Here is a 15,629-nt window from a genome sequence, read left to right as displayed (position 1 = left end):
TAACTATGGCAGTATTTCTTCTCCCCTCCCCTCCCCGGCTCCAAAATGCTGCAGGCAGCAGTGGTGTCTTGGCTCATTCTTGGTGCTGGCCTTGGTGTTTTTCCATAGTTATTCCCACCAGGCTTTCTTCCTTCAGGAAAGCTCAGTCCCACCTCCCAGAACCACCCAACGATTACTGCCCTAGACTTGTGCTCCTGAGTCCTTCTATAGTCCAGATGCTATTGGCAGAGAACAGGTCCTGCAGGCATTCTAGCATGCCATTCTGCGTGAGCCCTGAAGGCCAGCGACACTCATGGAAAACGCTGGGACAGTTTCCACACACTGTGCGTGTATTAAGCTGTTTCTCACTGCTGTATGGAAATAGAGGCTGTGGGCGCAGGTCACCTGTTTCTGCTGAACTGTCATTACTATGATCCTCTGGTTGAATTGCTTCACAGCAACTGATTAGCCTCGTATGAGACGTGGGGAACCCATCACATGCAAGGGGCTTATGTCAGCCGGTTCTACTGCTTCCACCTTCTCCAGTTCAGTGCAATTTCCTGCTACAACCCCTCCCAGAGAGAGACCGGGTTCCCATCTAGTGCCACTGCCCATCCCTCCAACCTAGACACCACCTCCAAAGCATGCTGCTTAGTCCTTGCCCTGCTTTTGCTGCAATCTTTGTCACCTTCCAAACAATGGGCTTCATCTCAAACAGAAGTAAGTTTCAGCTACTCCTAGTTGTAATGAGAACCTGTTGTGCTGGTGAGAGCTCATTGCTGAACCACACAAGCTATGCAGTTTTTTACAAGTGGCCCACAAGTCTAAAGCACAGGCAGATGGCAGTAGTTAGGGGACCTTGTCTGAGATCCAAACCAGCCTCTGTCCTCCAGACAGGAAGCTAGACTAGACTAAGAAAGGAGGAACAAAAATTTCTACTTCAGCAAGCTGGCTTTCAACACCCATTAACTGCCTCCCTTAGCATTATTTGATGCTCTGCTATGGGCTGAGCCATCAGTAAAACCAAACTGCTCGTAGAAAGCTTCTTTGGGGAGGAGAGGAAGAGATGGTGAGGGGAGGGGAGGGGAAAAGGAGCATGGGCTCGTGTTTAGACAAGCATACGACTAAACTGACTCCTGAGTTCTAATCCTGACACTGGTTGCTGGGGCTGCTGTATGATCGTGAGGTGTGCATCTAAATTCCATAGGCAGGTGTGCACGCAGATGTCCTACTTGCATGAATTGCACATGCAATCACGGTAACGGAGCACAATTGTAGCTCACAGGTGCATAGACTGACTTGTTTAAAAATCGGGCTCTTCAATGCACTGTGGTGTAGTCTGCTGCTCCATGGGGATAACCTTCGCTTAACAACTCCTCTGCGAGGTAGGGAACACTATGAAGCACGAGGCACTTTAGACATCCAAAGCAGCTGTGCTCCAGCCCTGCACACTCTTCTCCCTAACACACCCTCCCTAGCTTGGTGCTAAAACTGGGCAGTACGCAGAGCTACGGAAAAGTGTCCGAGAACCTGAATGACTCAGATTTGCCTCCCCCTCCCCCAGGTATCTAACCTGTGGAGATACCACACGGGGGGTTGTGGCTTCCCTATGTCACAGGGAGCCCTGCGCACAGCATCTGGCACCGACTCACACGCAAGACAGCACTTTGAACTCTTTATTACAAAAATACCCTGCAAGCAAAACAAAGTGTTGCAATCTGTACAAGTGGTCACCTAGGTGGTTTAGAAACATCGTGTCTAGGTCTCTTGGCTTCCTCTTCCTCCTCCCCCGCTCCTGCAGGATCAAGCAGCTAGAATACTATCTGGTTTCCAACACGTCTTGGTGCTAGATTTCTCCCTCTTCCACTCTCCTGCCAAGGAATGGTACCACGAGAGCCCCACGTCTTCCCTGTAATACTACTGAGGAAAGGAAGGCTGTGAAAGGGCATTTGGCCATCACAGTGCCTGGGCCAGGAGGCCAAATTCAGGCCTGGCATAGGCAGGTATAATCCACTGCATGGAACGCCTTAGCCCAGGGACCTAGCCCAGCTCTGTTTTTCGGCCCTGGGAATTTTGAAACCTGAATCCTAGGGATAAAGTGGAAATTGACGCTGTGTGCATTATCTGTAATCGCCCATCTCGAAAATCAGGAAGACGCAGGCTGCTGAAGTGCCACTTGTGGCTGCATTTCCACTTCATTTGTCACTTTCTTCTCTAGGCTAGTAAGCCTGCATGGCAGTGGGGAAGGTTGGGCGGTCAGAAGTCTGCACTCCCCCTCCCCCCCACGCTGGTGGAGGGTTACTTGCTTACCCAAACTACACTTGAGAGGGTCAGGGGTTATCACGGCTGACTCTGCCACTTGGTTTTGCACGTCTCATTCTAGTGCTAAAGACACAGTACTCCACCCACGGACGATACACAAGCATTGGCTTTTAGTGCTAAAGATTTAACAGTTACATGTCAAACAGTCAAAGCATGGTGACATTGTTCTCTTGGGGGATGCCCTCCCCAGTCCATCAAGGCTTTCCTCTTCCTTTGATGGATGAAAACCAGCCTGGGGATGGGGTTGCTGGATGAACTGGCAACAAGAAGTGCTGGAAGGCAGGATAGCTCTGGGATTAGCCTGTGCTCTGGCCCTAGAGGGTGGCCAGCTTCTCCCCCTCCACCCCGTACCCTGGCTAGCACAGGTTTCTGTAGAAAGCCCATTTGTCCAGTCTCATGAGGATAAGCCCTGGGGCTGGCAATGAGAGGATGCTCTGTACCAGAGGAACAGAGGCCTGGGTGCTGTGGTCCCTAGTAGCTCATGACAGGTGTATCTAAGGCGTGGGGACAAGAACGCCACTCTGCCCAGGGAGCTGCCCCAGGTGCTCTGGGGCTGAGAAACGGCCTCTCTTTGCTGATCTGATCATGGCGTGTGAGTGAGACACCGCAGCCTGGCTCACAACCCTCAAGGGCCCCAGTGGGTCGTTGGCATTAACAGGTGGCCCCAAGGGTGGGACACTTAGGGGGAGGGAACATCAGGCGGAAGCGTAAGTAATTCCTTACGACACACTTAGTTTCTACAAGCTCTGCTTCATGAGGAAGAGACGGGAGAGCCCCAGGTCTGCGGGACATGGAGGTAAACCTGGGCTTAAAATGAGCAGTCTCCGGGGGGGGGGAATTTAATGAGGTCAGCGAGGAAGAGGGAGCAGTCGCTCTGCATCAAACAGGGCCTTCTCTTCCCAGGGGGACCCCTATAGACCAGCCTTGAGAACACGAGTGCACCAAGTTACCTCCCAAAACCAGCCTCTTCTCCCCTTCAGCTGACTGAGCTGAGGCAGCTTGGCTGGTTCTTCCACGAACAACACTTTCGGAGCTGGTTGCAAAGAAACTCCGGTGTTCACTAGACTGATGCAGCCCTTGGCTGGAGAGGTTATGACCTGGAGTAAGCCACTGTGCCAGCAAAAAAAAAAAAAAAAAGGGGGGGGGGGAAGTCCATCCAGTTAACACTGGTGAAAGCCAACTCAGTGCACTGAGCGAGGGACCTCTCCAGCCTTGTGACAAATCACCAGGGAGGGAGGAGACAGCAGAGTTACTGGCCCAGAAATCAAGCTGCACTGTGTGAGGGTCTCCGTTCAGTCTGGGCCTCTCTGGGCACGCTGTGGAAGTGGGTATTAACTCAAGTGAGGACGCTGGGTAGCTTCCCCACAGTGTGTGAAGCAGTCCAGAGCCCAGGAATGCGCTACGGCGGCTTGGCACGCACTTCCCCTGTGCTCCTGGTGTCTCCACTGAGATCAGCATTAGAGGACCAGGGCTCCATGGCCAGGTAGGGGCCAGAAACCCAGCGAGCCCCCGACTGCTTTTAGTCCTGATCATTTCCTTTGGATTTGGACGCTGGCATACTCTGAGGCGGCTTCCTCGGGCTGGGGGGCGGGTCTCTTGGGTGCCTTGCTGAGGTGGACCATGTCCAGGTCGGCGTACGTGAGGTTGTCAGTGGCTGCCAGCTGGCCAGTCTGGATGCAGGCGTACTCAGACTGCGGGCTCATCTCCACGAAGCGGCGCGTGCTCTTCTTCTTCTTCTTCTGTCTGTCAAAGTTCAGGTCTGCGTACGTCACGTCGTTGGGATCCGGCTCCTAAATTGGGGGAGGGAGAAAACATGGAGTCGATCAGCAGCTGGCATCGTGTGGGAGGTGGGACATGAAGCCGTTCATCTTTGGCTAAGAGCATGGTCTAGTGGTTATAGCACCAGGCTGCATGAAGAGAGCTAGATTCTACTCACAGCTCTACTGCGAACTGACCCTGGGCAAGTCACTTAGTAACCTCGTGCCTCAGTTTCCCCAACTGTAAACTGGGAATACAACCATTTCATTAATGACTGAAGTGCTCCGAGGTCCTTGGATAGAGTGTGCTGGGCAGGGCCTAATGCAAGTAGGTGCTAGAACCTGAAATCCTGCCGTCTGATACCTGTGGTCTGTGTTGATGAATTTGTGGTGCTGGATCCTAAGACAGGTGTCCCCATTCCAAAACCAACCCCCCAACAACTAGCATCAATTGCCAACTTGTCTGGCAGGCTCAGGAGAGCACAGAGACTGAAGTGGCTCTGGAAACTGAACTACCTTCTGGTTCCTCAAGGTTGGCCGTTTCAGGCAGGATTAAGGCATGCCGGTGGGCCAGTGTGGAGTAAATCTGGCCAGCAGCAGTGCAAGCTGTACCTGTTGTTGGATAACTTGGCTCAAGAACGGTAGGTCAGGTTCTTATAGACACTTGATAGTATTTCAAAGTGGGGTGGAGAAGCTCGCTAGTCCACAGGGCCAGAGACTAACCAAGACACTCTTGCTGCTTTCAGGCTCCGCCAGGCAGCTGAGATGCACCATTACCATATGCTGCAAGAATTCTCCCTTACATCTGCTGACAAATAATGTTCAGAGGGAAGAACCAGTTGGAAATACTGAGCCAGATCGTGCAATCCACTGCACCCCTGTAAATCTGGAGACACTCCACTGGAGTCAATGGGATTACTCTAGACTTTCAGCGGTGTAAGTGAGATCCTGGTCTGGGCCGCTATGTCCTGAATGGATGAGATCTTTCAGTGCTAGGCCAGCTGTGTGCATGTGTTTGTGAGCGTGTGCGTGTGGACAGGCTGGGGAAGGAGGGAGAGAGCTCGGTTCTGATCAGTAAATTACTCAGCCGCATCACAGGATGCAAAACAACTCTAGAAATAGCTTCCCTGGTTTATTGTGCAGCTGGCTCTATTCACAATAGATCCAGACTTGTTCTTTGGGGGACAGAGAGAAAGAAGAGAAATTCAGTGCGATGGATGCAGTTTCCCTATGCAACTTAGAGAGGTAGTGTTTGTCCTGAACCGTTGTGTGTGTGTGTGTCTCTCTCTCCCTCCCCCATCCACAGACGCAGGTTTGCAGAACTGAGATTCTGAGCGCTTAATAAACTGCCATGATGCTTAGTATCTTCCTGGTATCTTCAGAGGCATTCTCCCTTCTCCAGTTCCCTGAAAAAAGCTAGTTAAGTTACACACCTGGGGAGCTGCCCTGGGGCTCTTCTTCGGGTCGTGCAGCCTACAGAAAAATCAACAGAACAGAGTCAAACACTCGCTGCATTTTCAAATGGTAGCACTGCTTGGTGACTAAGTTTTTGCAGAGGATTCTTTCAGGTTAGGATGGCTGGACTGGCATTCGATCAGTATCCATTGGTGCTCTCCTCTGACATGCAGTGTGGGATAATTGAGAACGAACCGTGCTATGCAGACTTTATCCTCTCACAAAGCACAGATGTCCACAGGATGAAAACTTGAATTCCCCCAGACTGCCTGTGTGTGACATGGACAATAAAGAGCCAAGTGGCTGGACCACAGATCAGCTACTGACTGTGAGGGTGTAAGCTCCGCCAGGAACCTCCGTTCAGCAATGCTATGGAAGAACCATCTCCAGCGACATCTGCTTGCTTGCTCATAACAGTGTTTGCACAGTGAGCTATTTTGCTGAGCAGGCTCTGGGTGGTAACTCTCTTTGGCAGCGGTCATGTGCTGTACCAGGCTGCGTCACGGCTCATGCGCTATTCTTTCCTTTACAATGGCTCTGCAGTATTCGACCCCTCCATGTCGCTAGAGACCATTCTTCCCCTAGCACAGATCTCTTCTTCCATCCACTAGCGATTTGAGTGTCACATCAACCCCTCATCCAGGCAAACTGCTTTACAGTGGAAGTGTAGCCCATCCTACACCACCTCTGCCTGCATACCACAACAGGATTCAAGTTCGACTTGGAACCTAGCTAAAACTTGACCCAAATTCATCCCTGGAGTCAAACCTTTGACTTCATTAGCTCCTGTGGCTTTAAATAAACTCCCTTGGGGATTGCGCAACACTTCAATGAAGAAAGTGGGGATTTGTGCTTACCTTACAGAAGGGGAGCTTTTACCTGTTAAAAAGAGAAACGCAATTCAGAAAACCTTACTGTAATAATCACCCCTCCTCCACATTTCATGTTAGTTGATATTTTTCGCTCATTTCCACACAATTTTTTTTCTAACTTTTGCAGAAGTTGCCAGATCAGATCTTCCCTAAACTCAGTAACTACATCTTCCTGAAAACTCTGTGGGACGTACTGCAAAGCTCCATTCCTTTCATGGGAGGTCAGAATCTTTAGGGGTTGAGTCTAAACTTTTCATGTTTTAGGCATGTCTTTTGTGCAAGACAGAAACTGCATCAAATACAATATTATGGGCAGTCTGGAGGCTTTTTAGAATGGGACCTCTTTATAAAATTAAATAGGACAGCTTGCTAGAGGAGGAGTGAGGGGAAATGAGTCAAAGGCTGTAACGTTATCAAAGATTTCTGAGATGGTCGTATTGCTCTTACTGTTTAAAATGTTATCAGATCCCCTTGCTGAGGTTATCCCCTGGTAATTCACCTTCCCTCCCCTCTTATGTTTGCAATGTTTAGCTTTGGGATGAATCGTCCAATGCCTTCCAGGCACAGTAGTGGGAACTGTGACTCTTACAGCACTTGGCAGAAACTGGAGGGGGGATGGTAGCAGTGAGACATTTCTCTTTTTAGCCTCCCATCAGACCAAGAGGGATAAACCCTAGTGAGACACCCTGAGATTGATTGTTTCAATGAAGTATTAATAGGATGCTGCATTGTTAGGCAAGAAAATACTTCAACAAACCCTTGCCTGAAATACTCTGAGCTTACAATAAATGTACAAACACACAGTAGTTGATCTGGACTTTGTACGATCCCTTGTGGGACTAGCCGGTTGCAACACCTGGAATGAGGTCTTTAGTTCAGCTGGCAGAACTAGTGAAATTTACAGGAGTTTCAGTCCAGCATGCTGGAAGCTCACAAGCGGTGCTGCCGCACTGGTCCTTCCCCTAATGCAATGCTGAAGGTATCCAAAATCCTGCTCCTAGCAGCTGTGCTGGGCACTGGGGGGTAGGTGCTGAAGCAGTGGTAGAACACACCAGCACTACTACGACTCTAATGTACGGGCAGGGGAGTGTCTCCATCCAGAATGGGGTTGCCCTATGGACATGCTAAGCCCATTGGAAGGACAAACCAGGCAACCCATCCTTTCATGCAGTCACTGCTTTCCTTGCTTAGTGTCCATACAGCAGTGCCTCCTGGAGTGGGTGTTTAAAGCAAGGGTCCTCCTGCTCATCATCTGTCCAGGAGGAAGTCCGATATCCCAGGGGCGTTTTTTTTGAGAGCACTGGAGAGAACCCTGCTGTCCTGGCCAGCACACTCATACTCACTCTTCCCCCCCTACCCCCCCAACAGCTTTTCAATTCCCATAACTGCTCTTAGAATCTACAGCCACTGCCCTGCATCTGTCTAGCTTGCATCTTAGCAGAGGGCTTTGGGGGTCCCTAGATGCTAAATATAAGGAAAAGAGCAATTAAAAATACAAAGTCTGACAAATATGTATGATTTCCATAATAACTTAAATCTGTTCCAGTGGCTGTTTTCCTAAAGCTGTAATTGACTTTTCCTCTAGCTACTAGTGAAATTATCGTCCCACCTCTCCCAGGTGAACTCTGATCTGTTCTGTTCCTTCTTACCCTGCCCGGATGCTGGTGTATTGCAACCACAAAGTATAGCTTCTGGAAGCACAGCCTGTTTGTGAGCTAGCCAATGCACCCCCTGTTAGGCACCCATGGAAAATCATTCATTTTTACCTTTGCGCTGTCTTACTCTGATGAGGTAGATGACCGCAATCAACAATATAACCAGCACAGCACAAACCACTGCTACTGCTATGTATATCTTCTCCTCTTCAGAAGGGAAATTTCCTGTAATGAGAGAAATTCAGGGATCAGAACAGTCAAAACAGAAAAGCTTATCACCAAACTGAGTTAGTTAAATGCAGAATGTCTGGGTTTGTATTTATAAGTAAAGGTGAGCTAGGAGCCTAAGGGAGTTAGGAGCTCAATTCATGGACATTCAGATGCCGTTCAGCCTCTGAGAATCAAAACCAAAGTTCAGGTTCCAAGCTTGGTACAAATGGGAACTTCCCTCAAGTTTTATTGCACAGACTTCGGATGACGGATCATACCTGTTGTAGAGATGACAGAGCCATTCTTCAGAGTATGCCTGTGTGGTTTGAAAGCTTGTCTCTTTCACCAACAGAAGTTGGACCAATAAAAGATCTCCCCTCACCTTGTCTCTCTCAAGCCTAGTCTGTGATATTTAAGGGAGGATTCAGAATCTAATTGACTAGGTGCTCTGGGGTGCGTGGATATAGTTACTGCAGCTGGTTGACGTTTTTCTGGCAAACACAGTCACCAAAAAGTGTGAATGTTTGGGGTTTTTCATACCAAAATGATTTGTGAAATTCAGGCCAAATTCAGTGAATGCTTTCAGCTGAAAAAAACGGGGGCAGGGAATGGCTTGTTTCAGCCACTTCAGAGTCAAAATGTGACTTCTCTTTTATTTTGGAATGTTTTATTTCGATGTCTAGCTAAACTTTTTTTCAATTTAAACAAAGGGTGAAACACTCAAAACAAAATTTCCATTTTGGGTCAAAAATGAAGTGTTTTGAGGTTTTGATTTTTGCCCCTGCAGTAATAAATCCATTATTCGCTCAGCTCTGATGACCACTTACCCATCTTCTGAGCATGCACAGTGAAGACCAGGAACTCCAAGTGAACATGTTCCCGTTAGACTGTTTTCACTTACTGCAGAAGGAGCGGGGAAACGCCCGTGGGTATCAGAGCACAGTTTAAATTGTGGCAGCCCTAGACAGGAATCCTCCCTGAGTGGCAGAGCAGGCAGTATAGAACTGTTCATCTCAAGCAACAGTGGGCTGGAGAGAAGTATGGGAGAGGCCCTGAACTCATAGACAACCTCTCCACACAGTTTCTAAGCTATGCAGCGGGATACAGAGGAAGGAGAAAAACTGAAGAGGCAAGTGACCAGCTGTGCAGAACGTTCATAACGAAACTGCCAACAGGCCAGGCTACACACTCAAGCCCCCAAGCAAACACAGGGGTTGATTCACCCCCAAACCAAACAATAGGACTCAGTTTGTCAAGGGGCCCCTGCTGCGTTTGCCCAGCTCTGTCTGGCAGCTCTTTGCATAAAGTACTAGCTGGCCACATGGAACGTCATCCCCAGCTCTGCAGGAGTCACCATGTCAGAGCCCTTCCCAAGGGACTCCTTCACCCCCCTGCAGGGCTGTGGGGAGTATCTGCCCTTGGCACAGTGTGCAGCCAAAATGACGTTTCCTGCCCTTAGCCTTCCCCTTCCCTTCGGGGCACAGGTGAGCGGAGCAGAGCCATAATCCTTGAATAAGAGAGTCACTGTTACACTGAAGAGCTCCATGGGCAGAGATGGGCTGAAATGGCCCTTGGGTTTGGGCAGAAGACATGGCATTTCCTAGCCATAGCAGGGCACATTTACCTGGATTAGATGAAGGGGGATCTTTACCCAGCTCAGCAGGTGGCTGGGAGATTTTCAGCGTCTTGCTGGCATTGACAGGGGGCTGGGAATCGTGCACAACCCGACAGGTGAACACTGACTGATTCCTCTGCTCAGTTGCGTTGACCTCCAGGGAGCTATTGCACGTGTACGTCCCATCTGCATTCTCAGCCGGGGGGCAGGATTTTCCTCGATCTGTCTCATTTCTGTTCTCCAGCCAGGTGAGCCTCACATTCTGTGGGTAAAACTGCTGCACGCTGCAGGTGAATGTCACAGACTTGTTCACTGTGACGGGCAATGGCGGGTCTGTGGCCATTTGCAACCTGGGTGGAACTGACAACAAACAAACATCCTGGGCTTGGTATGTAAAGAAATTCTCCTTTTCCTGCTGAGTGAGAGGGAAATTCTAGGGCTGGACAAACTGATCTCCCCCCTGAGCCCACCTCCCACCCCCCAGGCTCCTCCTCGGAGCATGTTCAGCTCCCCCACGGGAATCTCTTCTTTAAACACTGCCCTTCCCTCTGTCCCGAGCAGGGGGCAGCTGGCATGTATCTGTATGTCCCCTTCCTTTCCCCAGTCCCACAGGCCCTTGTCCCATACTGGGCAGGCCCTCTCCAGAGCGCTGATCTCAGACCACTCTCCTGTCCTGCCTGGGGAAGGGCTGTGTCTGCACAGTGATACCACTGGGCCTTTCCACAGCGCCTCCCGTCTGAGGATCTCAAAGCACCACATCTACATGCATTAATTAACCCTCCCGCTGCCCTGCTGGTAGGTGAGCAGGAGCCCGGCACCTCCTGGGTCCCCTCCTGGAGGCTGGCTGGTAGACCTGAACTCAGGTGAATCCATCAGTGAACAGGGATGCTCCATAGTGCCCAGCTGACACAAGGGAGGGATGGGGTGCGGGGACTGCAGCCACAGCAGTTTTTGCCCAGGCACCACCAAGCACAGAGCCTGGCTGTTTCTAAGCTGCCGTCCCACGTGTCCGAGCCTGGGCCCCTCACAGGAATAAACCCAGGGGAAGGAGAAGGTTTGGTTTAAAAGGAGCAGAATGCAAAAACCCAAACCGACCATGTCCCTGGTTTTCCCCCCCCTTCTCCCAGAAAGCTCCCGACAACCCAGCTTGGGTGTGTTGAAGTGGAGAGTGGTGTCTTACCAGGGTTTAAACAAAGGCAAGCACCTTCTCCTTCCCACCTTACCCCCCTCTGGGCTGGAGCAGGGCACCTGCTGGCCCGGGGGAAGGGTCTCCAAGCTCTCAGGGCCTGAGAATGAGAGATGGGCACAGAGACTGGACCCAAATCTGGATTTCAGTGTCTGACCCCCACCAAATACCCAGCCAAAGGGCGAAGGGTCTGTCTCAGCCCTCCCCAGTAGAAGAGCCCCCAGGGGTCAGCCCCGCCTGGGCTCCTACCTCGCAGCACATCGCTGAGGTTGTAAGTCCCTTGCAGGGGAGCCGATAAGGTGCTGTGCTGTATCCGACAGGTGAGCTGGGAGCGGGCGTCTCCTGTGGTCAGGCTCACCCCCACGGTGCTGGACACGCTGTAGGAGACGTTCTCTTGTTCAGGGGAAACCCGGGTCTGGAGCTCCGGGAGTTTGGTCCCATTTTTGAGCCAGGTCACAGTGATGTCTCTGGGGGAGAATCCTCCTGACGTGCAGGTGAAATTCACTGTGTGACCCGATTCTGCCCTGCTGCGGGGGCCGGACACAGATGGGGCAGATGGTCTGGCTGCAGGGAGAAGCATTTATCAGCCAATCAGATCCCTCTGCCACAGAGCCTGTTCCCCCTGCCCCACAGGACCCGCTTCCCCCCCAGGGACAGCCTGAGATTAGGGGAGCCACAGCCCCCGCCCCTGAGCACATGCCAAGGGCTGGGGTGGAGGGAGGTTCATCCTGGGTGGAAAATAGCAACAAAACAACCGCCCCCAAAAGCTGGCTAGACAAGCGTCTTAGACTGTGATCTGCAGGAACCCCACGCTAGGTGCAGCGCTGCCTAGGCTAGGCACTGGGAGAGGCCGAGGACACAGACGTGTGCTAAGCTCCTACCCTCTCGTGGTGACTGGTGTGTAAGTCCAGAGGCGCTTAGCTCTCGTAAGATCCATTAACGGGAACCCCCCGCCTGGAGTCGGGCAGCGAGGTGTTAAGGGGCTTCTGGCAAGAGTGAGCGAGGCAGGCCCCTAACTCCACACACAACAGCAGCAGGAGGAGGTGATGGGGGGGCAGCCCCCCCCCATAACTCGAGGTGAGAGCACTAGCTGGGGGTGTGGGAGACCCAGGTTCAAGTCCCCTCTGCGAGGGAGAGAGGAGTTGACCAGGGGTCGCTGGGTGAAGCTGTTCCACTGTGGATAACTCATCCCAGGCCCAGAGAGAGAGAATGGGGCTGGAATCTGCTGGTTTGGGCACCAGGGTGGGGGACCCAGAGCCCAGCCCCCCTGCTCCAATGACTTGAATTATCCACGCACGGAGGAACAGGAGGGACTGAGGGAACCCACACTGGGTCCCATAGGCTCAGTGGTTAGAGTCTCTCCTGAGAGGCGGGAGACCCGTTTAAATACTTTCTCTCCCCCTGTAACTGAGGGGGGAATTGAACCTGTGGGTCTCACACCCAGGTGAGTGCTCTAACCAGCATGTGTGTGGGGGGGGCACCTCCATTTTGAATGGGACCCGCTGCCCTAGGTGGCCTCTGAACATGGCTCCCAGCTCGGGCCCTGCATGGCAGGAAGCTGGGCAGGTGCCTATGAATCGCTCTGGGGCTGAGGCAGGGAACATAGAGGCCTAGGGAAGTTTTACCCAGAAAATTCAGGCAGTGCGTGAGTTCAGGCGCCCCCGGGGCTTGAGGGGAGTTTTGTGGGTAGCCATGGAGCCTAAACCCAGCCTCAGGCACCCCGTGTGGGGTTTCGGTGCCATGGTGCCCTTGTGAATCGAGCCCCAGGTACCTCGTAACTCGTTCGCCTCTCTAGACCCTGGCATTTTTTTTTTTTCTGTAGCACGGGTCACTGGCCGGTTTACACTAGTGTCAAGGGGGGTTTTGTCACTTGATGTCTCTGAGGCCGTCAGTAACTCAGCCAGAGTCGAGGGGTCTGTTATGGAAGTGGGGGGGGTGAGGTTCTGGGAGCCCCCATGTGCAGGAGGTCAGACTAGATGGTCCCTTTGACCGTTAAGTCTCAGACTCTGAGCTCAGGCTGGAGCGGTGAACTCCAGGAAAGAGAATTAAAGGAGGCGAAAGCACCCCAGGGTTGTGTTGGGTTGCAGTTCAGTTGTGCACACAAAGAGGGAACCAGGGATGGATGCTCCAGCCGCCCATCCTGTGTGGGGCCTCCCTACAGCTCTGTGTGGGGGCAGGGGAAATGGCCCTGGAGGTGGGATTAAGGAGTCCCAGCCTGTGCCCCTGGCATCACTAAGCTGATGGCAGAATTGGCCTGCCCACCCCAGCAGCACCTGAATTTTTGGGGGAAGGGGAAGAATGGAGGCACTAACCTGACACCCAGCACCTCCCCTCCCCCACCCCTACCCCCACCCCCACGCTCATCACAGTGGGAGGCCATTTTCAGAGGGCCAAAGTAGGAACAAAAATGGAGATTTTGCCTGGTGCCCCAGATCCCCGAGCCCATCGTTGATGGAGAAAATCTCCACCAGGCCGGCTTCAGCCCCAGCCCAGGTGAGTCCTATGGGAATCCCAGCTCCGCAGGGAGCGTCCGGGCCCAGCTGGGTTTGTTCCCCGCCCTGGTGTCAGCCCCGCTGGGGAGCGGAGTGGGGCAGGGCGGGGCGGGGCTGGGAGCTCACACTCACCGCTCACAGACACGGCCGTGCCAGCGCCGGATTTATACTCCTGGTCCTGGGCCCCAGGCACCCTCTGGAACTTCACACAGCGATAGACCCCGGCGTCCGCGGGGCGGGTGTCACTGATGCGGATGGTGAAGTTTGTGTCAGAGCCAATCTCAGCCCGCGTTACCCGGGGGAATGATCCCGTCTGTTCATAGACGAGCTGCCGGTCACTGCCCGAGCCCTTGAGCCACTTCACGGGTCCTGTTGGAGCTGCCCCAGTCACAGAGCAGGTGAGGGTGAGGGTCTCTCCCGCTAGCACCGACACGTTGCGCTGGGGCTGCAGCACCTGGAGCTCCTGGGCCCCGGAACCTGTAACAAAACCGAATTTCTTAAACCCGCTCTTTCTCTTTTCTTAGCCCCACCCCTCGTGGCTGGGGGCAGGACACAGCCAGTGACGCTATTACTGCCTGAGCCTGAGAGTAACACGAGCATAATTCATCCCGCGTCCAAGCTCTGAGGAGCAGGCGCGTAGAGCGTTATCCTGCCCTATGGCACTGCCCAGAGCCAGCTGCCCCGTGCTGGGGGGCTGAGCTGCCACCTGCAGAAGAAAAGGACGGTCAAGCTTAAACGCACAGTGGAGGTTTATCAGGGTTGACTGACAGGAGCTGGGCTGGGCTCAATCCTTTTCCCTGCCCCAAACCCAGGGGTCTGTAGGCTTGCTGGTATCACCCCCACGTTTCCCATCTTCAATGCCCAGGTGATAAGCTCCTTATATGTGTCCTACCTAGTTCCACACCTTCAGGTTCTGCACCCACCCCAGCCAGAGACGTGTCAGGCCAGACACTCCTCAGCGTGTGGACTATTGCCCTGGAGAAATTAACATTTAGTCATAAATTTTAGATGCATAACATGTCTTTGGGTATCCACAAGTGCCTTGTCCCTTACCAGACAAGCCCAGCGCAGGGGGCCTCTCTCTCTCACTACCCATCAGGTCACGTATTTTTTTTTTTTCTTTTACAAGACAATACTGCATGAGACACATGGACTCTCAAAACCATGGAAGTTACAGCCGTGCTGCAGCGTGAAATTCTCCTGTATATTACTGATAGGAATTTCACTGAAAGTAATCCCACTGGGCTGAGATCTGGTGGCTATACCGGGTCACAATCAAAGAAGGGCCTACAGCAGTGAATGTACACCCTACCCAAAACACGGCTGAGCAATCAGGCAGGACCATCTTGAAAAAGTTCAGTGGTTCCTTGCACAGCTAGAGGACTTTCAGCAATAATTGCAGCCTGGTATCTCTGGGCTGGTTTGACTCTGCCCTAGTAAGTTGTTAGGCAGGTGTAGCTTCCATCCAACACACCTTACCCAGTTATTTATACTCTTCTGAAACTATTCCAGGGTAAGATCCTCCAGCCCCCGTTTGTACAGGCTTGATGTCAGCCCAGGAGGGCAGCTTGTGTGGACAGCCGTTACATCACGTGTGTTATACCTGATGCAGGGAGGCCTTGTCTCCCCACCAGCCCCCATGTTCTACCCAGAGGTCTGGGGCATGAAGGGGGGAGTGGTTCTTGCAGCTACCATTCCCCTCACCCCAGCTCTGGTTGCCCCCAGTCTCTGTACAGGGGTCCCAGGAAGAGGAAATCTCTTCCTGGCCTCAAGCTCAGAAATAGTAGCCGTGAGGTTGAGTTACTGGTGATCTCCCTCCTGCAGGGCAAGGAAGAAGCAGGGACGAGAGGCCAGGCTGGAGAGTGACCTCATCCTGCTAACGCACGAGACAGAATGCGACCGATCGCCAGAGCCGTGAAATTGATACCGCACAAAGTGCTGCCTAACACAAATGGACGAAAATATTTTTCTCCTAATCAGCCAGTCGGTCACCTTGGTTTTTTGGGTTTTTTGGTAATGATATTAGGAAAATAAACTCCAAGTCAAGTGTGATTTTTTTCCTGGTGATGGATTAAAGTGATCTGTA

The 15,629-nt window shown here is 52.3% G+C and overlaps 1 protein-coding gene across 1 annotated transcript; it reads right to left on the bottom strand.

Annotated features, from left to right (window-relative positions):
• Positions 1-3,128: 3,128 nt before the first annotated feature.
• Positions 3,129-14,639, bottom strand: LOC137157249 (tyrosine-protein phosphatase non-receptor type substrate 1-like). Its single transcript, XM_067554543.1, has 8 exons — positions 14,597-14,639; positions 13,676-14,062; positions 11,301-11,615; positions 9,875-10,225; positions 8,152-8,265; positions 6,371-6,392; positions 5,492-5,531; positions 3,129-4,091 (listed from the first exon to the last, which is right to left on the bottom strand). The coding sequence occupies exons 1-8, from the start codon at positions 14,637-14,639 to the stop codon at positions 3,831-3,833; spliced, it is 1,533 nt and encodes a 510-aa protein (XP_067410644.1). The 3' UTR covers positions 3,129-3,830.
• Positions 14,640-15,629: the final 990 nt, after the last annotated feature.

The sequence above is a fragment of the Emydura macquarii genome, unplaced genomic scaffold, assembly GCF_026122565.2.
Source record: "Emydura macquarii macquarii isolate MOO-44397 ecotype Brisbane River unplaced genomic scaffold, CSIRO-AGI_Emac_v2 contig_1483, whole genome shotgun sequence".
NCBI lineage: Eukaryota > Metazoa > Chordata > Testudines > Chelidae > Emydura > Emydura macquarii.
This window is presented reverse-complemented; position numbering and strand designations above follow the sequence as displayed.